This window comes from Halichoerus grypus, chromosome 3 (assembly GCF_964656455.1).
Source record: "Halichoerus grypus chromosome 3, mHalGry1.hap1.1, whole genome shotgun sequence".
NCBI lineage: Eukaryota > Metazoa > Chordata > Mammalia > Carnivora > Phocidae > Halichoerus > Halichoerus grypus.
Genome location: NC_135714.1, coordinates 134,602,234 through 134,623,199, shown reverse-complemented (window position 1 = coordinate 134,623,199; position 20,966 = coordinate 134,602,234). Strand labels below are relative to the sequence as shown.

Genomic DNA, 20,966 nt, shown 5'->3' with positions numbered 1-20,966 from the left:
CTCCCATTTCCATTAAATAGCTCTTATGTATTTCTGATGAGATGAAGTTTCTGTGTATAGATTATTATAATAAACCATACTACCCAATTTTTTCCCCCACAAGTGCAATAGTTCACATTTTCAATTATGAAAATCCCAGTGATTTAAGCCAAAGGTAAGAACTGAATGGAAAAATCAACAAAGATTATAAACATAACCACAGAGTAGACACCACCTGGCCTCTAAAAAACCATTCTTTTCATTGTTCTGAATACTCTTGTTTCAGTTGCCACAGGCAGTAACATATAAACTGATAAAACTAGAACTTCAAATTAGGATGATTACATTTATTTGACGATTTTGGTGATGTTACTATTAAAGTCAGTAAATACCACGTATAGTATTTATAATGATACCTTACAAAAATGTAAGGTAGTGGAACACAAATAAACACACAGATATGAGAAAAAGGAATTATAAAGTTATAAAATGAGATCATGAAACAAGCTGAAGGGGCATATAACCATGGAAGTGTGGAATATTTTAAGGAATATTAATATGGCTATAATTTTTCCTTCACTACACAATTATGGCTTCTGAATAAATGTGAGATTACTTTTAATTTAGTCACCAACAGTTAGCAACTGAATTAAAAAACAAATAAGCATGAAGCAATGGTTCCCAAATGGAATTGGCTCAAATTTCCTAACAACAATGTGAATGCCTATAACCTTGATTGCTTCTTTCATAATCAACATTATCTGTTGGAAAAAAGGAATGGGCGCCCTCCCCTTTTCAGAAGCTGCCCTATATCTGTCCACCACCTGACTAGCAGCTACTGAAGTCACAGTCACCCCTCCGAGCTCTGCGTCCTGCATTATGCCTTCTGGAATAAGCAACTACTAGTTGAAGTAGAAAGGTCTGAATGGGAGAGAAAAGTTTGGGGTAATATTAAAGCTTCCCAGACTTTACGACTTCCTTTATTTCAGCAGATCTTTGTAGGGGAGATTTCTAGGGGGCTATTAATAAACAAAACCACAACTGTACCATGGTGTTACTAACAAACTTATAAATGGTTCATTTTCTGTAGCATTTTCTTTGGGATGAGATTCTATTGTGAAATACTAAATGAATTTGAAAATGCATAACAACCCAAGAATCACCATCACTGAGAGCTACTATGCCAGGCAAAATATTTTTGCTTTATTTTTGTAATTTATTCACTCTTTGTCAGGGTATAGCACATGAGGTACACAACAGATTCAAGCACAAGCCGGTCTAACATTGCAACTTACACACTGCCCACCATATTGTTTCCCTGAACATATATCCTGTACTTAGACAAATCTAATACTCTCTGTTTTCCCAACCTCTTGTTTCCAGGGACTTTTTTGTTTTCTTTGTTTTTAAGAAATATGCTCTCAGGCTATTAGCAGAATAAATGAATGAATGAATGAATGAATCAATGAGAGAGATAACAAATACCAACAAGGATGTGGAGTAAAGGGAACCATTGTACACTGCCGACGGGAAAATAAACTGGTATAGCCACTGTGGAAAACAGTATGGAGGTTTCTCAAGAAATTAAAAATAGAACAACCATATGATTCAGTAATCGCACTTCTGGGTATATATATCCAACAGAATCAAAACTACAATCTTGCAGAGATATCTGCATTCCCATATTCACTGCAACATTATTCCAATAGCCAAAGTACGGAAACAACTTAAGTGTCCATCAGTGAATGAATGGGTCAAGAAAATGTGGTGTGTGTGTGTGTATAATGGAGATATATATATATATATATATATATATATATATATATATATATAATGGAATATTACTAACTTAAAAAATAGGAAATTCTGTCATTTACAACAGCATGGATGAGCCTGGAGAGCATAGAAACAGTAGAAAACTGGTTGTCAGAGGCTTGGGGGGTGGGAAATAGGGAGAGGTTGGTAGAAAAATACAAACTTTCAGTTATAAGATGAATGAGTTGAATAAGGTCTGAATAAAGTCAGGATCTAATGTATAACATGGTGACTATAGCTGATAACACTGTTGGTATAACTGAAATTTGCTAAGAGAGTAGAACTTAAATGCTCTCACCAAAATTTTTTTTAAATAAGATTAATATGTGAGGTGATGGATGTGTTCATTAACTTGATGAGGGGACTCCTTTCACAATGTAGACATGTATCAAATCATCATGTACATTTTAAATTTCTTACAATTTTGTCAATTATACCTCAATAAAGCTAAAAAATAATAATAATAAAGGACGCCCACCCTGGGTGATTGGAAGAAAAAAAGAAATATCCTCTCATCTTCTCCATACATGTATACCCTTGAAGTTACTCTATTGAGTCCATCACCAGTATTCCTGACCAGTGTTTATATCAGGTAATAAAGAACAAATGGAAAATGAAGAAGTGGGATACATTATTCCTGATTTTAAAATGTTTACACTCCATTAGAGAATAAGAGAAAAACACACAAAAATAGTTTAATTACAGTAAAGAAGCCATCAGATTTAAGCAACAAGTGATAGAGATGAAAGACCTGGATTGAAAAGAAGGCACAAAGTGAGTCAGAGCAGCCAGAAAAGGCTCTGATTAGAAGATAAGAGATGAAAATCAGGGATAAATAGCAGGAACAAAGACTCCCTGATGAGAATCGGTTGAATCTGGTCCCAGCAATAAGTAGTCCGGCTAGCTACTATGATGAATCCCTGAAGGAGGACAGTATGAGAATATGTTATAAATATGCAATATTTTATTATAATCCCCAAATAATCTGTAAGAAAATTCATCTCCCTTTTCTAGCATACCTTTCCCGCAGGTGTTTTCAACCCGGTGTCATCCAGTAACTACTGAAAGGGCCTGCAGAAGTTTAAGTGTCTGACATTTGGAAGGCATTCAATGAATGATTACTAAAGAAGAGATACATTAATGATACCTACTGAGCTGGACACATGTGCAGTCTTTATGCAAATGAAAAAAAATATCCTTGCATTAGCTGTCCCAAAATGCAAGATAGAATTGGAATGTTTCCAACAGGCCAGAACATATTTCAGGGATGATTTAGGATTAGGGTAATGATGCCATGAAAGACAAAAGAGGGCACAGAGAAGAGTATAAAGACAAAATGGATTCCCTTAAAGTTTCACCTTGAGAAAAGGACATCTCTTATTCTTACAAAGTGAAGTGCTTAGCTAGACTAACCACATTTTCTGTTAACGAGTGTTACACTTGTCTCCTAAGTGCTATACGGTCGTCCGTATCTTATTCTGTAGCTGTCTTCTAGTGATCTGTACTCTGTTTCTATCATTTAGGTGAACTAAAAAGTCACTGGAAATAAACGCATTTGATTCCAAAATCTTCTTTTGAATAATTCTCTAAAAATATTCACACACTAAGAAAATAATCAGTTACTCAGGGGCTAAATATATGCTTCTACAAAAAATAAATAACATTCTCATTGCAATTAGATACAAAAATGGGTGTCACAAATTAAATGCAATATAGAGTTGCTTTCATAACACATTATGCTGCTATGAGGAATAAAGGAATAAATATTTTAAATCATTCTTTCCCTAGCCTGAGATCATCCCTGAAAAATTATACTGTGCTCTATCCATTCCTAGTCTTTCAATCCAAAATGTATATTATTAATAAAATATAAGTATCTCAAAAAAAATAGAAAAAACTTGGGCCTTTTTTCTCCCGCTTGAAGTATCATTTTAGCATGTGGTTTTTCAAAAAGGGCACAAAATCTAATATTCTAAAACATCAAACAGCAGGTAGACTTTATTGAATGCCTTTTAAGAAGCGGAGGGGTAATTACATCACACATCATTCAGAAAATCTGCTAATGTAATCTACTAATTAGTAACCTACTAACACAACTACTACTTTAAAGCAGCCTTTGTCCCTGCAGTCCAACTCATTATGGGTAGCAGCCACTCCTTCAAACCCTTCTTTTCTGTTCCTTTCAAGACAGGAGCCCGCCCATCATCTCTTTCTCGCTTTTCTTTTGCCCTTCCTTGACCTTTCCTCTTGTTACATAATTTTTTCAGGGAGCTCTGTTGCCTTATAAAAATTAATTTTCCTCTTTGCCTTTTACAATTCTCTGATCCAAACATCACAATATTAGCACAACAGAGTAAACAAAGATTCTCCTCAGGAAACTAGAAGAAAAATAAACCGTGAACACTTAAATATTTTTTAATGTTCATACATATAAGCATACTAGGAAATAAACGTTGCTCCAGAATATTCATTGCATAAATGCTTTTCCCAGGTGGTATCCAATTAGTTGTTTGGAGTGAGTATATTAATTCTTCCAAGTCTGTAAGTTTTAATTAGCATTAAGGCTACATTTGAATTGCAAAATTATATAAGCACTGAAATCACTGATGTAACACAACTTGGAATTTGGATATTTCATACTAGAAGAAAGCATGCATTTTTCCTTAGAGTTACTCCTTATTTTTCAGTTTTACTATTACTTTCACTATCCTCTAGTTAAAATTTTGATAATTAAAAATATTAAACTGCCTGTAATCTTACCATTGTTGTCTCTTGAATAGATCCAAAACTGTTGATAAAAATGTTGACTACTACATCAACAGGAATGCCTACAAATAAAAATTAAGAATATATTTAGTAGCTCTAAAAAAGTTGGTCAGAATTTTCATATTTTTATGGTTTATGGACTTGATTTTATATTTTTTCCAAACCACATGGGATGTAAAACTTTAAAACTATGGTCTCAGTATTCCATGTTCACAATTGCTATTGACTTATTTTTCTAAGCAAGGAATTATAATAAAAATAAAAAAGGAGTTAAGTTGTATTAACTCATGTTATTTATTCAGAAATATTTATTTCTTAAATTGTTAAGACTCTGAGTAAATATGTCTACCTTTAAAGAAATTTTAAATTGAGCTAATGCATTACCTTAAGAAATTAACATAAAATATTCTTTAAAAAAACACCATTTTTTAAATGTTTTAATTTTTTGCATTTTTATAATCATTTCAAATCTTACTTTTATTAGTAAAGGAGTATTCAATACGTCTTACTTACAGTGACTATATTTTGATTTTTAATTCATGAATATGTGAAGTCAATCATATAACAGAAACATTATAAAGATTTTTGCCTGACCTGTTGGAAAATAATTTGAAAGTTCATGGAGTGAGAATTAAGGTATAATGTTGCAAATTTCTTGCTTGCTTGCTTTTTTTTTTTTTTTCTTTTTTCTTTTTATTCATTGTGGGCTGCTGGTTGGGCTAACAAAGGGAAAATGTGAATTTAGCCTTTTAGCCACAGAACCACTGACTGATGAAAAACAGGTGGTGAATCAATATATGGTAGACATGTGACAACCCAGACCATGGCTGTTGTTGAAAGTAACTGAATAGGTTCTGGTAATGAACAAAAACCCTGTTTTTACAACATAGTTGTATAACTTCAGTTGACTAGAAACAGCTGCAGACATTTTTTTTTTTTCTGTAAAGGAAGAAGAAAAAAATATCAAGCCTTATAATGTTAATCTGATCTACATTAATACCTGTCCTTAGCCAGCAATAAGGATTACAGTTTTCGAGAGGAGACTTTTTTCAGATAGCTTTTCCTAACTCATCAAGAGGACAAGAAAAGAAAATAAGAAAAGAAAGAAAGAAAGTTTACACAGCTATATAATCTTCTCGTGATTTTTATTGCAAGTATGGTTTTGGTTCTTGAAAGGTGTGATAAATAGTAATATTCTGTTGGAGTAGAAACGATCTATGCTGTAGAAAACACGGTTGCTTTTATTCACAAAGTTAACATGTTTTTAAAAACCATATGGCCATCTTTTTTCAGCAAAAGAGTAGAGGGAATTTTTTATCAATGTGAAATGCTAGCAAAAATTTTAAAAGAATCTAAATACATATCAGAACTATTGTCTATCCCTAACGAGTATAGGCTATTCTACAAATTATAACTTCAGTTTCTGTGAATGAAAGCCAGATCCGTGTCCAGAGCTTGAAATTTAAATCACTAAGGTTAGGAATACTAAGTACTTAGCAAACCCATGACGGAGGTTAGTCTAATCAACAATATACTTATTTTTGTTCTTTTAACTGGGAACCGTATAAAACTATAAGAACTAATATTCTGCTTGTCTTTGAGTATCTTTGTCACTAAATTGCTCTAAGTCTAAGCAACATCACAGGACAGTAGCATGCCAATTTGAAACCTTATTGTTTTGAATATCACAACTGAATGATTAAACACATAAAATTAAGTTTTAAACTGCAAAGATTGAAGATTTTGGAGGGGGGGGGTAAGAAACAAACCTTTAAAATTTGGTCTTATCCTGGGATCATAACTGACCAATAGCCTATTCAAGATATTGCTAGTGGAGTTGGCAGGTACTCGGGCAAGGTCCTCTGCTGACTGCTGGCTATAAGAGAAGAAAACAAAACAAAACTCTGGTAAGCATTTAGAAATAGCCAGCAATAGAAATGGGTAATTTTCCATGGAAAAAAGATGCTTTTTCAGACAAATTCACAACTACCACAAGGCTTTTCCAAATAGAAGTAAATAAAAATAGCAGGCATTGTCAGATGCCCAAAAGCTAGTTGTCATAAAAAATAAAAAACAAAAAAAGTATTTTAGCACTTAATTTTCTAAATTCATGAAACACTACCCTAAATACTCCCTGTTGCTTTCTTTTAAATTAAATTAAGCAAACATCTTACTTGTTCAGAAGTAATCTGCAATCAAAATCTAGAGAAGCACAAAGGGAGTGCAGACAATGAGATAAAAGGGAAAAAAAACAGCAAAAAATAGTTTTTAAATAATGTATATTAACCTTCTGCCTAAGCAAAGGAGTATGTGAATACTATAATTATGATATGGCCAGAGAGATAGTCTAACAATTCATAAAACTCTCATGCTGACATTTATAAAATGGTATTGCCTAAGAAATAACCAATGAATGTCCTCACTGAGTTTAATATGTTGGGGAGAATGGTGGGGGGGAGGGGAGGAGGTAGTGGTAAAAGAAGTTTCTCTATTACCAGATCAATTAAATAAGGAAAATACAGAGCTACAAGTTTCAGCTATCTTTCTTTTCTACATATGTTTGCTTGTCAACTCTCAAAAAGAGAAAAAACTGCCACATTTTTCCATTTTAAATAACTTAGAACAATTAATTTTGACCAAGTTGGTATCGTTTGAAAGCACTTAAAAACACAAACAAACAATGCACTTCCTTGGAATCCAATGAAAAATGCTTTGTCGTTTACTGTTTGTTTCAGTTTGTTTTACCACCCATAAAGTCTTATATAATCATTGTCCCAGTACAAAAAAAAAAAAATCCATGACAATCACAAGGAAGTTTAAAATTATGCTTGGAGCATCTAGCCCTGTCTATTCTATTCTGTATTGATTTGGTGAAAATGTCAGTTTCAAAAATGATACTAATTTATATGAAGCAAACTTAGAAGTAAGGGGGGTGGGGGGATGGGTTAACCTGGTGACGGGTATTAAGGAGGGCTTGTATTGAATGGAGCACGGGGTGTTATACGCAAACAGTGAATCATGGAACACTACATTAAAAACTAATGATGTAATGTATGGTGATTAACAAAATAAAATTAAATTAAAAAAATAAAGTGTAAGCAGACTTATAATAAACTAAAGCTTTTACAGGCAAAAAAAAAAAACAAAAGAAGTAAGGGGCATGGCTTTGTTTTGAAATCCAAGCTCTTACCTATCAGGCAATTCTGTTCTGAGTTAATTATCATACAATCTGCTGATAAGATATAACCCCTAGAGGTGGGGTGGGACTGATATTAAGTTTATAAAAAGTCAAAAAATACTACAAACTGATACAGACAATCTTTTCAAGTAGATATCAGAGTCCAAAATATTAAAGAAAAACATGATAATCAGTTAGTTAAACCTCCTAAAGGTGCAGGAGATTATATATATTATTTTAAAATTGCTTTTCATGGCCTTATCAGTGCCAATATCATAGCTGCAGGGACTTGGGGACTGGTAATGAGATTTTCCATTTCACTGCAGGTGAAATTGTAACCTCCCTAGAGCCAACTGTCATCCCTTATCAAAAGATTGAAAACTCTAAAGAGAATGAGGGTATGTGGGAAAATTGGATATTAGGATGCAAATTAGTGTTCAAACCCATCCAAAAGGTTTCTCATTCAGGGGAGGAAAATAGAATTGATTGATTACAAAATACATTTGTATTGGATCAATTAAGGACTGCATTATTGTGTCTCTTGATGAAAAATCCTTTACAAGTACATTCCTTCTAAGCAATGAAATGACCAGACAACATAAAAACAATTAACACTAATTTTAGTAGTAGAGAAATTTCCAGACTGATTTTTTTCTTCCAGCTGTGGAAGATGTCTCTTTGGCATATGGATTATTTTGAGCTAAAGCCCTTGAAAAAGAGCAAATGCAGGGGAGGCTTTCTCTGAACTCCTATCTGCCTATAGACAGATTCTCCAAAAGGAATTTACTGTCATAAATCCCCTCCCTGGGAGTTTCATCAACTAAAGAAGACTGACTCTTATCACAGGAGAGGGCACCCAAAAAACTTTGTCACAAACTATCATACCTCCCATCTACTCTTCTAAAGGCCCATTCCTCTTTCCTAAAAATCCCATATTCTCCCTTAAGAGGCACACATCCTCCTCCCCTTTCTCTATGAAGACATATATAAGCTCTCAAATCTCACCACTCTTCAGGTAGTCACTTTTTTTTTTTTTTAGCTCCGATGCCCCCATGAATGTGGTATTAAAAATTAATAATTTGTATACTTTTTCTCCTGTTAATATTCTTGTTGTCATTTACTTCATAGACCTAGCTATTGAGGATAGAAGGGAAAAAAATCTTTCCTCCCCTACTGCTGTAAGTTGTGTCAATCAAACTCACTTTCTAGTCCTTGTAACTCAACCAAATTTTGTCCTTCCTCCATTCACTGGTTCAGAATAAATCCCCCTTCCCGGAATACTGTATCTTCCACTTCTCATTGTACTAATCTAAACCCACCCTGTCCTTTAAGATTGCCCTCCTAAAATCTTGCCTCAATCGTCTCATCTTATGCTAATGAACACAAACATAAATATACTGTTTGGCAATTATATTATAGCTTTTTTTAATATCTGTGTATATATTACCAACTAGACTGAATGCAGACAGTATGATTCTTGAGGGAATCGTGGCTTCTATATTTTTGCAATTCCCTAAACTGTCTGATAGTATGAAATACACACTATCTCAAGCACTTTTCATCTGCCAGCTCTTTTTTTTTTTTTTAAGATATATTTATTTGAGAGAGAGAAAGAGAGAGAGAGCAGGGGTGGGGGGTTGCAGAGGGAGAGGGAGAGAACATCCCAAGCAGACTCCACGCCCAGCACTGAGCCCAACACAGGGCTCTGTCTCACCACCCTGAGATCATGACCTGAGCCAAAATCAAGAGTCACAGGCTCAGCCGACTGAGCCACCCATGCGCCCTCTATCGGCCAGCTCTTCTAAGTTGACTTCAGCCTCAGGATGGCTGTGTGTGCTAGAAGCCGTTCCACACATCACATCCAGGTAAAGAGCATTTCCTCCTGAGGTGTCTTCTTAGAATAAGGGTTATTTTTGTTCTTTTGTTTTCTTCAGAAGCTTCCCAGCATTGGCTACTGCTGAACCAATCACTGGCAAGGAGGAAAAAATGATCATGATTGGCTCAGATCAATAGTCCAGAATGAAATAGGTAATTGAGAAATCAACTATCATGTCCATTACATTCTTTATTTGATAATCACAAACGCTCCCTTGATGAAACAGGAGAGATTATTAACCACCCAGAGAGCTGTTCTTCAGTGGAGAGAAAGAGAAAAATCCTGATTGGTGGAAGAGTACGCAGTAGGTGAGTTAATGGAGCTACTGAGGACATACACACAGAAACTAAGACAGCAAGGCTAAGAGAGTATCCTAAGGTAGTGGAGTTATGAAATCTGGTAATCCTGATTCCTAGTTATCATTTCACAATAAACTGCCATAATGGAAGCGAAATAGTATCTATCTTATCTCCATCCATCCATATATTGCTTTAGGATATATATATTATATAACTGTGTGTGTATAGATGTATGCGTGTGTGTAATAGATATATTCTTAGTTTCTATTAGTCTTACTTATCATTGGTCCTGAAAAATCTGAGTCTGCTCTTTCTATAACTTATCAGAGTCACTCTTCCATCCAGACATCCCCAAATGTTTTTTTCTTTCCACAGCTAAAAAACAAAAACAAAAAACAAAAAACAAAACAACAAAAATTCTTGTTTATTAACAACAATAAAAAATCAATGCTGGCTAACAAAAATCTCTTCAAATTAATAAAAAAGGAATATATCAAATACATTATAGCCCCTTTCTTTTATTCTTATTTGTATCAATGTCTGTTGTAGTTAACCTGATATGAATATTCAGTTAACAGTTCACCTTTCTTTATACTAGAAATTCAAAGATATTTTAAAATTTAAGTGAAATCCCATGTAGTTCATATTCACATGCATGAAATCAGGGGTTTTTCCTACCCGAAAACAATAAAAATCATTTGTTTAGCTCAGTCAATACTAAGATAATATTAAAGTCATCTCTACATGTTAAGATACAGTTTAAGAGTCTAGAAGCTACAGCAGTTTCTGCCAAAGAGCTGAAATAATTTGCATTTTTTCCTTTGTCTGCACTTTACTATATAAACCTTATAATTTGGGAAAGTGACTAGTACTATTTACACAACACAAAAAGAAAAAGAAGAGTTAAATGCATTTAATTAGGTCACACACTACTAGTAATGTTTCATTGTTAGTCTTTATCTTCTGCATCTCAGTCTGATATTTTATCCATTTGACTATGCCATTTTGTTTTATTTCAAGAAATCTATCAACAATTCTATTATGACAAAACAGGATTTATTCCATAGAAATGTGATATTAATTTAAGAAAATAACTTACTTTACTCAGGCAAAGTGATCAAATGACTAGAGAAAATAATGTTTTATATCAAATGCCTTTTTACAACCAGTCTTCTTTTGTTCACTCGCTTAAACTTGAACCAATGTCATTACTAATATGTGAAGTTATGCGAGGAATGTATCAGGCTGTATAGCTGGGTGATGTAATGTTTTCCAGCACTAAAGGAAAAATCCAGAAATTTCTTTCCAAAGGGGAAACTCAGTTTTCCATTAACTGTAGAACACTCTTATTTTTACATGACCCTTTAGTGACCATACTGCACAGTTCAATATCAAAACTGGTGTGTATGAGCATATTAACTGAACGTCTTCTCTCCAATCAGGAATCTGAGTCCAAAGGGATGCTTTTGTTTTTACGGAGCTATAAAGGCAACAACAATGGTCAAAGTTCTTTTTGGACTTGAAAGCAGTCTGGCATATGCCAGCATGAGGAATCTGCATGTGGGAGCTGCAAAGCCTCCAGCTGGACATGAACTGAGGCAAGCACAAAGCAGTAAAGAAAGAGCAAGGTTTGTAAAATGTGTAGGTTGTGTTATTTCTCCTCTTTACATAAGGGCAGTGATTCTTTACCTCTTTTTAGGTTATGGACAACACTAAGAATCTGGTAAAATCTATGTTCTTCCCTGAAAAATGCACACAAAGCTTACAACACTGAGGATCCTGGGCCCAAACACCTCAGGTTGTAGAAACTTTCCTTTGTGGAAACAAATGCTGTATCCTCATCTAAAATGAGAGGAAAGGAGAAGAATTAAAAAAAAAAAAAAAAAGATCAGATATCTCATAGCAACTGAAAGCTCAAAAAAAAAAAAAAAAAAAATGAGAGCGTGTCAAAGGGACACAGAAGCCAATGGAAAGGTTTCCCAAATGCTCAAATCTAAATCATTTGAGCAACTAAATAAAGTCATATTGGTTTATATTCCAAAGTATAAAATAAAAATCCATGAGTCCATATGGATACAAATAAATGATTAAATAAATAAATGAAGTAGAACAGACAATTCTCCCATGCAGAATTCCAAATAATTGGAATTTCAAATAGATCCTCTATTCTCATCTGGTGGACTATAACTCCGCACTCCTTAGCATGTGCTGTGCATAGTGACTTCCTTCCAAAGAATATAGTGTGGGAAGGGGGAAAAGAGTGACTTTACAACAAAGAAACCTGACAAATCCTTAGCCAGGTGATGAAGGTTAAAGTTAACCTCAACAGTGTTAAGTCATGTTGATTTTATGTACCCTTAATAAAATATGATGAGAATGGCATTGAATCCTGTGACCTTCCTCCCAAAAACACATAACTCCAGTCTAATCCCGAGGAAAACATGAGATAAATCCCAGTAGAGTGACATTTTACAAAATACCCGACTAGTACTCCTCAAAACCATCATGGTCATGTAAAAAAAGGAAGGTCTGAGAAATTGTCACAGCCAAAGGAGCCTAAGGAAACATGAAGACTATATGTAATATAATATATTGAATGCGATCCTGGAACAGAAAAAGGACATGGGGTAAAAACTAAGGAAACCTGAATAAAGAATGGACTTTAGTTAGTAACAGTGTATCAACAGTGGTTCTTCAATTGTAAAAAAAAAAAAAAAAAAAATGTATCATACTAATGCAAGATGCTAATAATAGGAGAAACTAGGAGCAGAGTATTTGTGAACTCCATATTTTGGCAAATTTTTTGTAAATCAAAAGCTGTTCTAAAATAAAGTTTATTTGGGACGCCTGGGTGGCTCAGTCGTTAAGCGTCTGCCTTCGGCTCAGGTCATGATCCCAGGGTCCTGGGATCGAGCCCCACATCGGGCTCTCTGCTTGGCGGGAAGCCTGCTTCTCCCTCTCCCACTCCCCCGTCTTGTGCTCTATCTCTCTCTCTCTGAAATAAAATAAATAAAATCTTTAAAAAACTTTAAAAAAATAAATAAAATAAAATAAAATAAAGTTTATTTGAGGGGGGAAAAAAAAAGCAGAGTGCCAAAGACTTTAACTTCACCAAAGAATACAAACAGATGGCAAATAAACCTATGGAAAGAAGCTCCACATCATATGGCACAGGGAAATGCAAATTAAAACAATGATTTTTCATTGCAATTTTAATTTGCATTATACATCTATTACAATGCCAAAATCCACAACACTGACACCACCAAATGCAAATGAAGATATGGAACAATAGGAACTCTGACACATTTCTAGTGGGAATGCAAAATGGTGCAGCCACTTTGAAAAACAGGGTGGCAATTTCTTACAAAACTAAACATATTGTTACCGTACGATCCAGCAATCTCACTCCTTGGTATTTACCCAAGGATATAAAAACTTAACGTCTACACAAACAAACCTGCACAGAAATTTTTATAACAGCTTTATTCATAATTGCCAAACTTGGAAGCAACCAAGATGTTTTTTAGTAGATGAATGGATAAATAAATTGTGGTACATCCAGACAATGGAATATTATTTAGCACTAAAAATAAATGATCTATCAAGCCATGAAAAGACATAGAGGAACCAGAAATACATATTACTAAATGAAAGAAGACAATATGAAAAGGCTACTATGTGATGATTTCAACTACATGACATCGTGGAAAAGGCAAAACTATGGAGACTGTAAAGGAGGTTGTCAGGGACTGGGGTGAGTGGGGGATTAACAGGCAGAGCACAGAGGATTTTAGAGCAGTGAAAATACCCTTCTAGATAATCAGACAGATAGATATACAAAGACAGAGAAACACTTTATATATTCAGGTAATGAATTAAGTCGGTAGTTATGTATGAATCCAGATAACTGCAAGGTTATTATAGAGGGGTTTTATTTGTTTTGTATTTTCCTAATTACAGTATAACTTATTATTACCTCTCTTGACAGCTTCTGTATTTATTTTCCATTCTGTTTTCAGAGATTCAACTGTGAACAGAAGGTTTATGAATACAGTGAGTGATACCTTTTACATGACTAGTTGAGTTTAATTAGTTTATATTTATTCAAAAAGGATGTGTTTGTGGTACGTGTGCCTATGTGTGGCACAGTCTACTGTGTTATTACAGGCAAGAATCATAACTAAGAACAGTGTTTCACAGCAACCATTTTATTTATCCCTCAATTGGGCTTAAGGAACTGTTGGATCCTGTGGAAATATTTTCATATCTTGTCTACCTTCAATTATGCAATTACATCATCCATGGCTCAAAAAAACATTTTTCACAAAGTAGAAACATCTATTTGCAGAGATGCTGGATTCTGGATACCAGCGACTTCCCAAACTCACCAGAGGCTGTGGTCTTTTTTAACTTTCTATCACATGTGAGATTACTCATCCTATGAATACTACAAGGATCGTCTACTGACTCGTATGTTTCTCAAACAGTGTAAAACATTGTACATTCTCACTACTTTGTATTGGTTTACTAATTTTATACAAACCTCATAACATAAGGAAGCAAACTTAAACCTCAAAACACTCACTGAGCAATTACTTCCCATGCTCTGCAGAAAGAGTACTACATCCTGGCTTAACAAATACGAATCCATAGTAATATCTCTAACTGCTACCAACTGTAACTACAACTGTACTTATCTTTTCTCAATTTTCTATTTCCATACAGAGATAAATATAAAATGTTTCCCTTCCCGCCTAACAGAAATGGTGATAAGATAAATCCCACACTCACACACACATAATAAAGTTAAGTGTGGGTATAACTGAAGAAACACTTGTCTAAGAGCAAAGAGACTAGCATTATAGACCCCGACAGACTACTATAAGGTTACTTACTACATTATATTGGGCAAATCCCTTTCTGAGCCTCAGTATACTCACCTTTAAATCAAAGGTCTAAATAAGGTGATCTGTAAGATCCCATTTGGTTGCTCATCTGGTTCTACTAGTAGTGGATGCTGTGGTGCCTTATCCTCCCCATCACTCCTTTGGAACTGAGGCTTCTGCCAGGAATGCTGGTTTCTTAAGGCTCTGAGCTGGGTCACTTCTAGAATAGCCTTCAGCTGAAGGAAGGTGTCTTGCCCTGGAGTCAACTTATACCCGAAGACTTTGATATGGGGACACAAAAGTATTCAAGTCTCTTCCTACTGATTGAGACAACTTTGAAAGACCATTCCAGCTTCAGAGCTCCCTGTAGCATCAAACCCATGCCTCAGGTACAACTGCACTGTTCCTATGTGTGAACCTGCTTCCCATTCCCAAGAAGTGTTGTTCCAAAAGCAATCTCTTTCTGCATGGAAATCTTCATCTCACGGTCCGTCTTAGAGAGAACTCAACCCACAACATCAACTAAATAATGCAATTCCTTAAAGAACAACAAAAACATAACTATCACTCAATTATCTATATGCTAAATATTTCCCTGACTTTAGTCATTCCTTGAATTCATTTAACAAAGTTTTTGAGCATTTTCTATACGCCATGCACGATACCATGTGCTGGTTATGTGTTTAAGAATCAAACACAAATGTTGGTTATTCTGATGAAAATGTAGTATTTAAAATTGTGGGTTCAGGTGGATTTATCCAGCGGTTCTCAGCTTTGCTGTGCACTGACTTCACCTGAGAAACTCTGCAAACTACTGATGCCTAGTCCCACCCCAGATTTAATTAGTATGAGATGAAGTCCAAGCATCAGGATTTTAGAAGCTCCTCAGATGATTCTAATGGTCAGAAGAATCACTTGTTAGAAAAGAGAGTTTACAGTGAAACGATATGGAATTAAAAACTGAGGAAGTCCATGGGGCGCCTGGGTGGCTCAGTTGGTTAAGCGACTGCCTTCGGCTCAGGTCATGATCCTGGAGTCCCGGGATCGAGTCCCGCATCGGGCTCCCTGCTCGGCAGGGAGTCTGCTTCTCCCTCTGACCCTCCTCCCTCTCATGCTCTCTGTCTCTCATTCTCTCTCTCTCAAATAAATAAATAAATAAATCTTTAAAAAAAAAAAAAAAAAAAAACTGAGGAAGTCCAACATTTAGTGAGCAGATGGAGGAAGATAAACCAACAATTAAGACAAAGAATAAACTGCCCAAGAGGAAGGAGGAAATCCAGAAGCATGTGGTGGCAAAAAAAACTTAAGGAGAAAGAATATTTATTTATTTATTTTTTAAGATTTTATGTATTTATTTGACAGAGAGAGACACAGCGAGAGAGGGAACACAAGCAGGGGAAGGGGGAGAGGGAGAAGCAGGCTTCCTGCTGAGCAGGGACCCTGATGTGGGGCTCGATTCCACATGACTCTGGGATCATGGCCTGAGCCGAAGGCAGACGCTTAGCGACTGAGCCACCCAGGTGCCCCAGGAGAAAGAATATTTTATGGAATGGTTGGTTAATGGGACCAAATGCCCCTGAGAGGTTAAGGTGAAGAATGAAATCTCCCCCATGGGATTTAGCAAAAGGAGAGCTGTTTCTCAGCTGAGAGAGACAGGAGCCAGGCGGGAGTGGGCAGAGTATTGAGTGGTAGGGTAGGAAATGGAGCCTCCTTCTCCTCATGGACATACCAACTTAGCAGCAACGCACAGATCAATTCTCTTGTCAGAAATCCAAAAGCTAGTTGAGAGGCTTCTATACCCAAGCAGGTGCAATGAAACTAGTAGGAAAAGTAGAGACACCCTTTCACCATAATTCCCAACCTAGTACAGCATAGCACAGTGTAATATCATCCAGAGGTGTCCTCAGCTCCCTGCTTCTCCCTGAGGAGGGAAAGAGTCAGACCTCACATCTGATATCCCAGCTTTGCCAGGTGCTACCCTAGGGACCAGCTCCTATCTCGCCCATCTGGGGGGATGTGGGACCCAGCACACACGCTAGTCCCTGGGGATGACAGAGAACAAAGAGCTGTGCCAACAAGCGGCACTCACCACAGCTCCACACCCACCACCTTGCTGCAGTGACTGGGCTAGAAACCCAGGTCCTCCCTGTATCTGCACTCCCAGAGTCACTGCATTCACAGTAGCCACAATACAGAAACAAGCTAAATGCCCACTGACAGATGAATGGATAAAAAATTGTGGTATATACATACAATCAAGTACTATCCAGCCTTTTTTTTTTTTTTTTTTTTAAGATTTCATTTATTTATTTGTCAGAGAGAGAGACAGTACAAGCAGGGGGAGCAGCAGGCAGAGGCAGAGGGATAAGCAGGCTTCCCACTGAGCAGGGAGCCCGTGTGGGACTCAATCCCAGGACCCTGGGATCATGACCTGAGCCGAAGGCAGACGCTTAACCAACTGAGCCACCCAGGCGCCCCCTATCCAGCCTTTAAAGAGAAGGAAATTCTGCAGCATGCAACAGGGATGAATCTTGAGGTCATTATGCTTAGTGAAATAAGCTAGTCACAGAAGCATAAGTACTGCATGATTCCACTCATACGAGGTATCTAGAGTAATCACACTCAGAGAAGCAAAGAAGAAAATGATGGTTGGCTTCAGTGAGAAGAAATGAGCAGCTGCTAATCAAAAGGTAAAATTCAGTTATGCAAAATGAGTAAGTTCTAGAGATCTGCTGTTTAACACCGTCTATACCTAATAATACTGTATTACACCCAAAAATCTGTTAAGAGGGCTACGTGTTATATTAAGTGTTCTTATCACATTGAGATGAAAAAAAAATTTAAAAACACAATTTCTAGTGACACCCCCAAAAAGAAAATCTATACTGTATGTATACATATAATAAGTTTTGAATGAGTTATTGCTCAATTGAATGTAAGAAAAAAGTCAAAAATTAGTTTGTTTTTTTTAACTGAATCAAATGGCTGATTACTGAACTATCTGCACAGCTATTATTTGGAAATCAGAGAAAGGATGACCTCTTCCATAAATGTGCTGCATTAACTGATATGCCTATTTTAAAAGTGAGTCTTGACCCTACCCCACATCATATACAAGAAACAAACTGAAGTGGATTACACAACTAAATGTGAAACATAAAACAATAAGGCTCTCAGGAAAAAAAAAAAAGCAAAAAAACCAAAATAGACTATCTTCATGACCCTGGAACAAAGATTTTTTAAAAACACAAAAGCATTAACAATAACTAATAAATCAGAGATCATTCAAAATAAGTACTTCAATTCATCAAAAATTACCATTAAGGAATTGAAAATGCATGACAAAGATTGGAGAAGAGATTTGCAGTGCATGCATGTGACGAAGCATCTTGTCTAGAATGTATGAAGAACTTCCACGTACCAGTCAGGAAAAAAAAAAAAAACAACAATTAAGTGGATGAACACTTGAAATGGCACTTTGCAAAAAAGGATAGCTAAAAATCCAATATATGTATGAAAAGATGCTCAACAATATTAATCATTGGGGAAATGCAAATTAAAATCACATTGCAGTACCATGATACCTACACCAGATGGCTAAAATTCAAGTTAACGCTACTAATATCAACTTTGGACATGAATGTGGAGCAGCTGGAACTCTCCTACATTAATGATGAAGTTTAATTGGAAAACTGTCCATATCTTCCAAAGTTCAATATACACATAGCCCCTGATACCAAAATTTCACTCTTCAGTATATGCTTATATCCACCAAAATGCATGTGTAAAAATGTTCATAACACCCTTAATAAACCCAAATAATAATGACCCCAAACTGGAAGCATTATGAATGTTCATCAACAGTAATAATAGCAATATTCAAACTCTACCTGAATTCCTGGAACACTGGGACATTAAGAAATATCTTCACCATTTAGCATTGTGGGAAGCACCTTACTGCAAAGATACTGTCCCCAGATGACCTGTTAAGACTCATGGTTAATCCCTTGTTTGCCTATGACAAGACAGAAACCCTCTAAACTCCCCTTTTCTCTTCATAAATGAGTACCTGAACTGTTTGTCCCCACTGACCAACCTGAACTAGATGCCTGGCAACTTCACTTGAACAAACTTGGGTTAGGCTTCTCTTCTCCCCAAAGGCCCCTCAATTTTCTCATGCCCCTGAGATTAAGCAGTCACTTGGAAAGCAGAACAAACCCTCCTTAATGAACTTCTCCAAGAACTGGCTTGTGGCAAAGAAAAATTGTCCAATTTTGTCACCTGCTCACTGCACTCCCCAACACCTGGTTCCTTCTAGCCTCATTTACTCCTATAAAAGATAAGCCCCTTCTGCCTGACCTCTGAGATGCTTACAGATCTTAAAGTCAGAGCATTCTCTCTATTGCAACAATCCTTTCAAATCAAACCTTTACCTAAGTTCAGATTTGTTTTCCATTTGACAATAAAGTAGGCAAATATACAAAGATAGTATATTCAAGATGATTAAATGCAACACAGCAATGAGGAGGAAAGGACTATTGCTATACCCGCAACATGGATGAAATCTCGCAGATATGATGATGTTGAGTGAAGTGATTTTCCAGGATTATTAGCCCTGTTTACAGATGAGCTAATGGCGGCACAGAGGCTAATAATCCTGGAAAATCATTCCTTCATAAAAGACCTGTTGTCAGGATTAGACAATTTAAGTAAAGACCTTAGAATAGTACCTTATTCTTTGTGTTATATATCAATTCACAGTAACCTATTTTGTGTCATAGGCAAAGGAAGAGAAATCTGTTACAAAATAAGACAACCCAGTCAGGAAAAAAAAAAAAAAAAAAAAGTGGAGTCCAAACCAGTTGAAATTTATCAATATGTGGTTTGGTTAAGCAAATATGTGGAATATTCTGATTTCTTACATGTATACATACTGTAAATTCATGTATCTTATTTTTCTGATCAATACTGTAGTTCTACAGCTCTCTAGAAAATTATGGTACTGAGCTAGCAATAGGAAGTAGTTTTCTTGCTATTACAAACCAAAACTTAAAAACAAGATATTAAGAGAGGCCAGAGCAGAAATTGGGAACTGAAACAAAAATTTAAGCTTCATAGCCCTTTCGAGTAAAGAGCTCCAAGAGATACTGCAGAGCTTTTGGATAAAGGGGCTTCTGCTACTCAAGAGTGAGCTGAGTGAACTGCTGAAAAGCCACCACTATTGATCCTGTTTCTGCTGTAACTCTCTTTGCAGCGTTTCTAAGGTATAAGATTATTTGTGAGATAGAAATCAGAAAAGTATCTCTTTTGAATTAGATCTTCATTAAAACATCCACAGGCACACATGTCTGAACAATAATAAGTGTCCCAAACAAAAATCCCACTACAAGATACAAAGGCAATAAGTATGAATGTCATTCAGTGAGATGAACTGCTTCCTTGCAATACGTGGTGGCATCTGGATAATGAAAGATAAGCCTTTTTTTTGTTGTTCTTATCAACCATTGTTTGGAAGCCAATGTAACTTTTTATTGAATGAGCTAGACTCTAGAAGACTCAATTATAAAAAAAAAAATCTGTTTTTCCCCCTACACCCATCCAGACTCGCTCTGTGAGCTAGTACTTGGATGAAATCTCCAGCACATCTCTTAACATTTACCGTCACTCTCAGATAATAAAAAGTTTCCACTGGCACTTTTGGTGCCTCTAGAATTGTCACTTTTATAATTCAGATGCCCATTCCCTGGTAATAATAAATGATTCAAAAATGACACCCCCTCCCTCCCCTAGTCAAGTCTTCCTCAGAAAGGAGTTGTGGGCCGGACTAGCTTTTGCTTGTTCTCCTGCCTTGTTAGTTTAGAGCATCTTTGTGGGTTTCTCAAAATCCTCTCTTTGACAACCTCTCACTTCAATGACCATGAAATGGCCATGGCTTTTCTTCAGCTGCCAACTCCTGATTCCAACCTTCACCCCCAGGTATTCTGCAGCCCACACCTCACAGGCACACTGCTGGGGTTCCATCACCCTCCCAGGCCTTTTGGGGCAAATTTCCTTGGTTTTAAACATCAAGCCAGCACGTTCTTGCTTGCTTTGCTCTCACTCTGTCACTGTCTACTTCTCTTGTTCTCTCTCATATGACCAACATCTGAGTCACAGTGAATACT

General features: G+C 36.1%; 1 protein-coding gene across 2 annotated transcripts in view; it reads right to left on the bottom strand.

The window, feature by feature from the left end:
• Positions 1 to 20,966, bottom strand: part of GLRB (glycine receptor beta) — an 86,431-nt gene that overhangs the window by 43,986 nt on the left and 21,479 nt on the right. The window contains exons 3-4 of one of the 2 annotated variants that reach the window (XM_078069358.1): positions 6,330 to 6,436; positions 4,555 to 4,622 (exon numbers count right to left, since the gene is read on the bottom strand). The exons of the other annotated variant lie outside the window; for it this stretch is intronic. Coding sequence (XP_077925484.1) covers positions 4,555 to 4,622; positions 6,330 to 6,436 — 175 coding nt within the window. The remainder of the gene's footprint in view (positions 1 to 4,554; positions 4,623 to 6,329; positions 6,437 to 20,966) is intronic. 2 annotated transcript variants of the gene reach the window in all.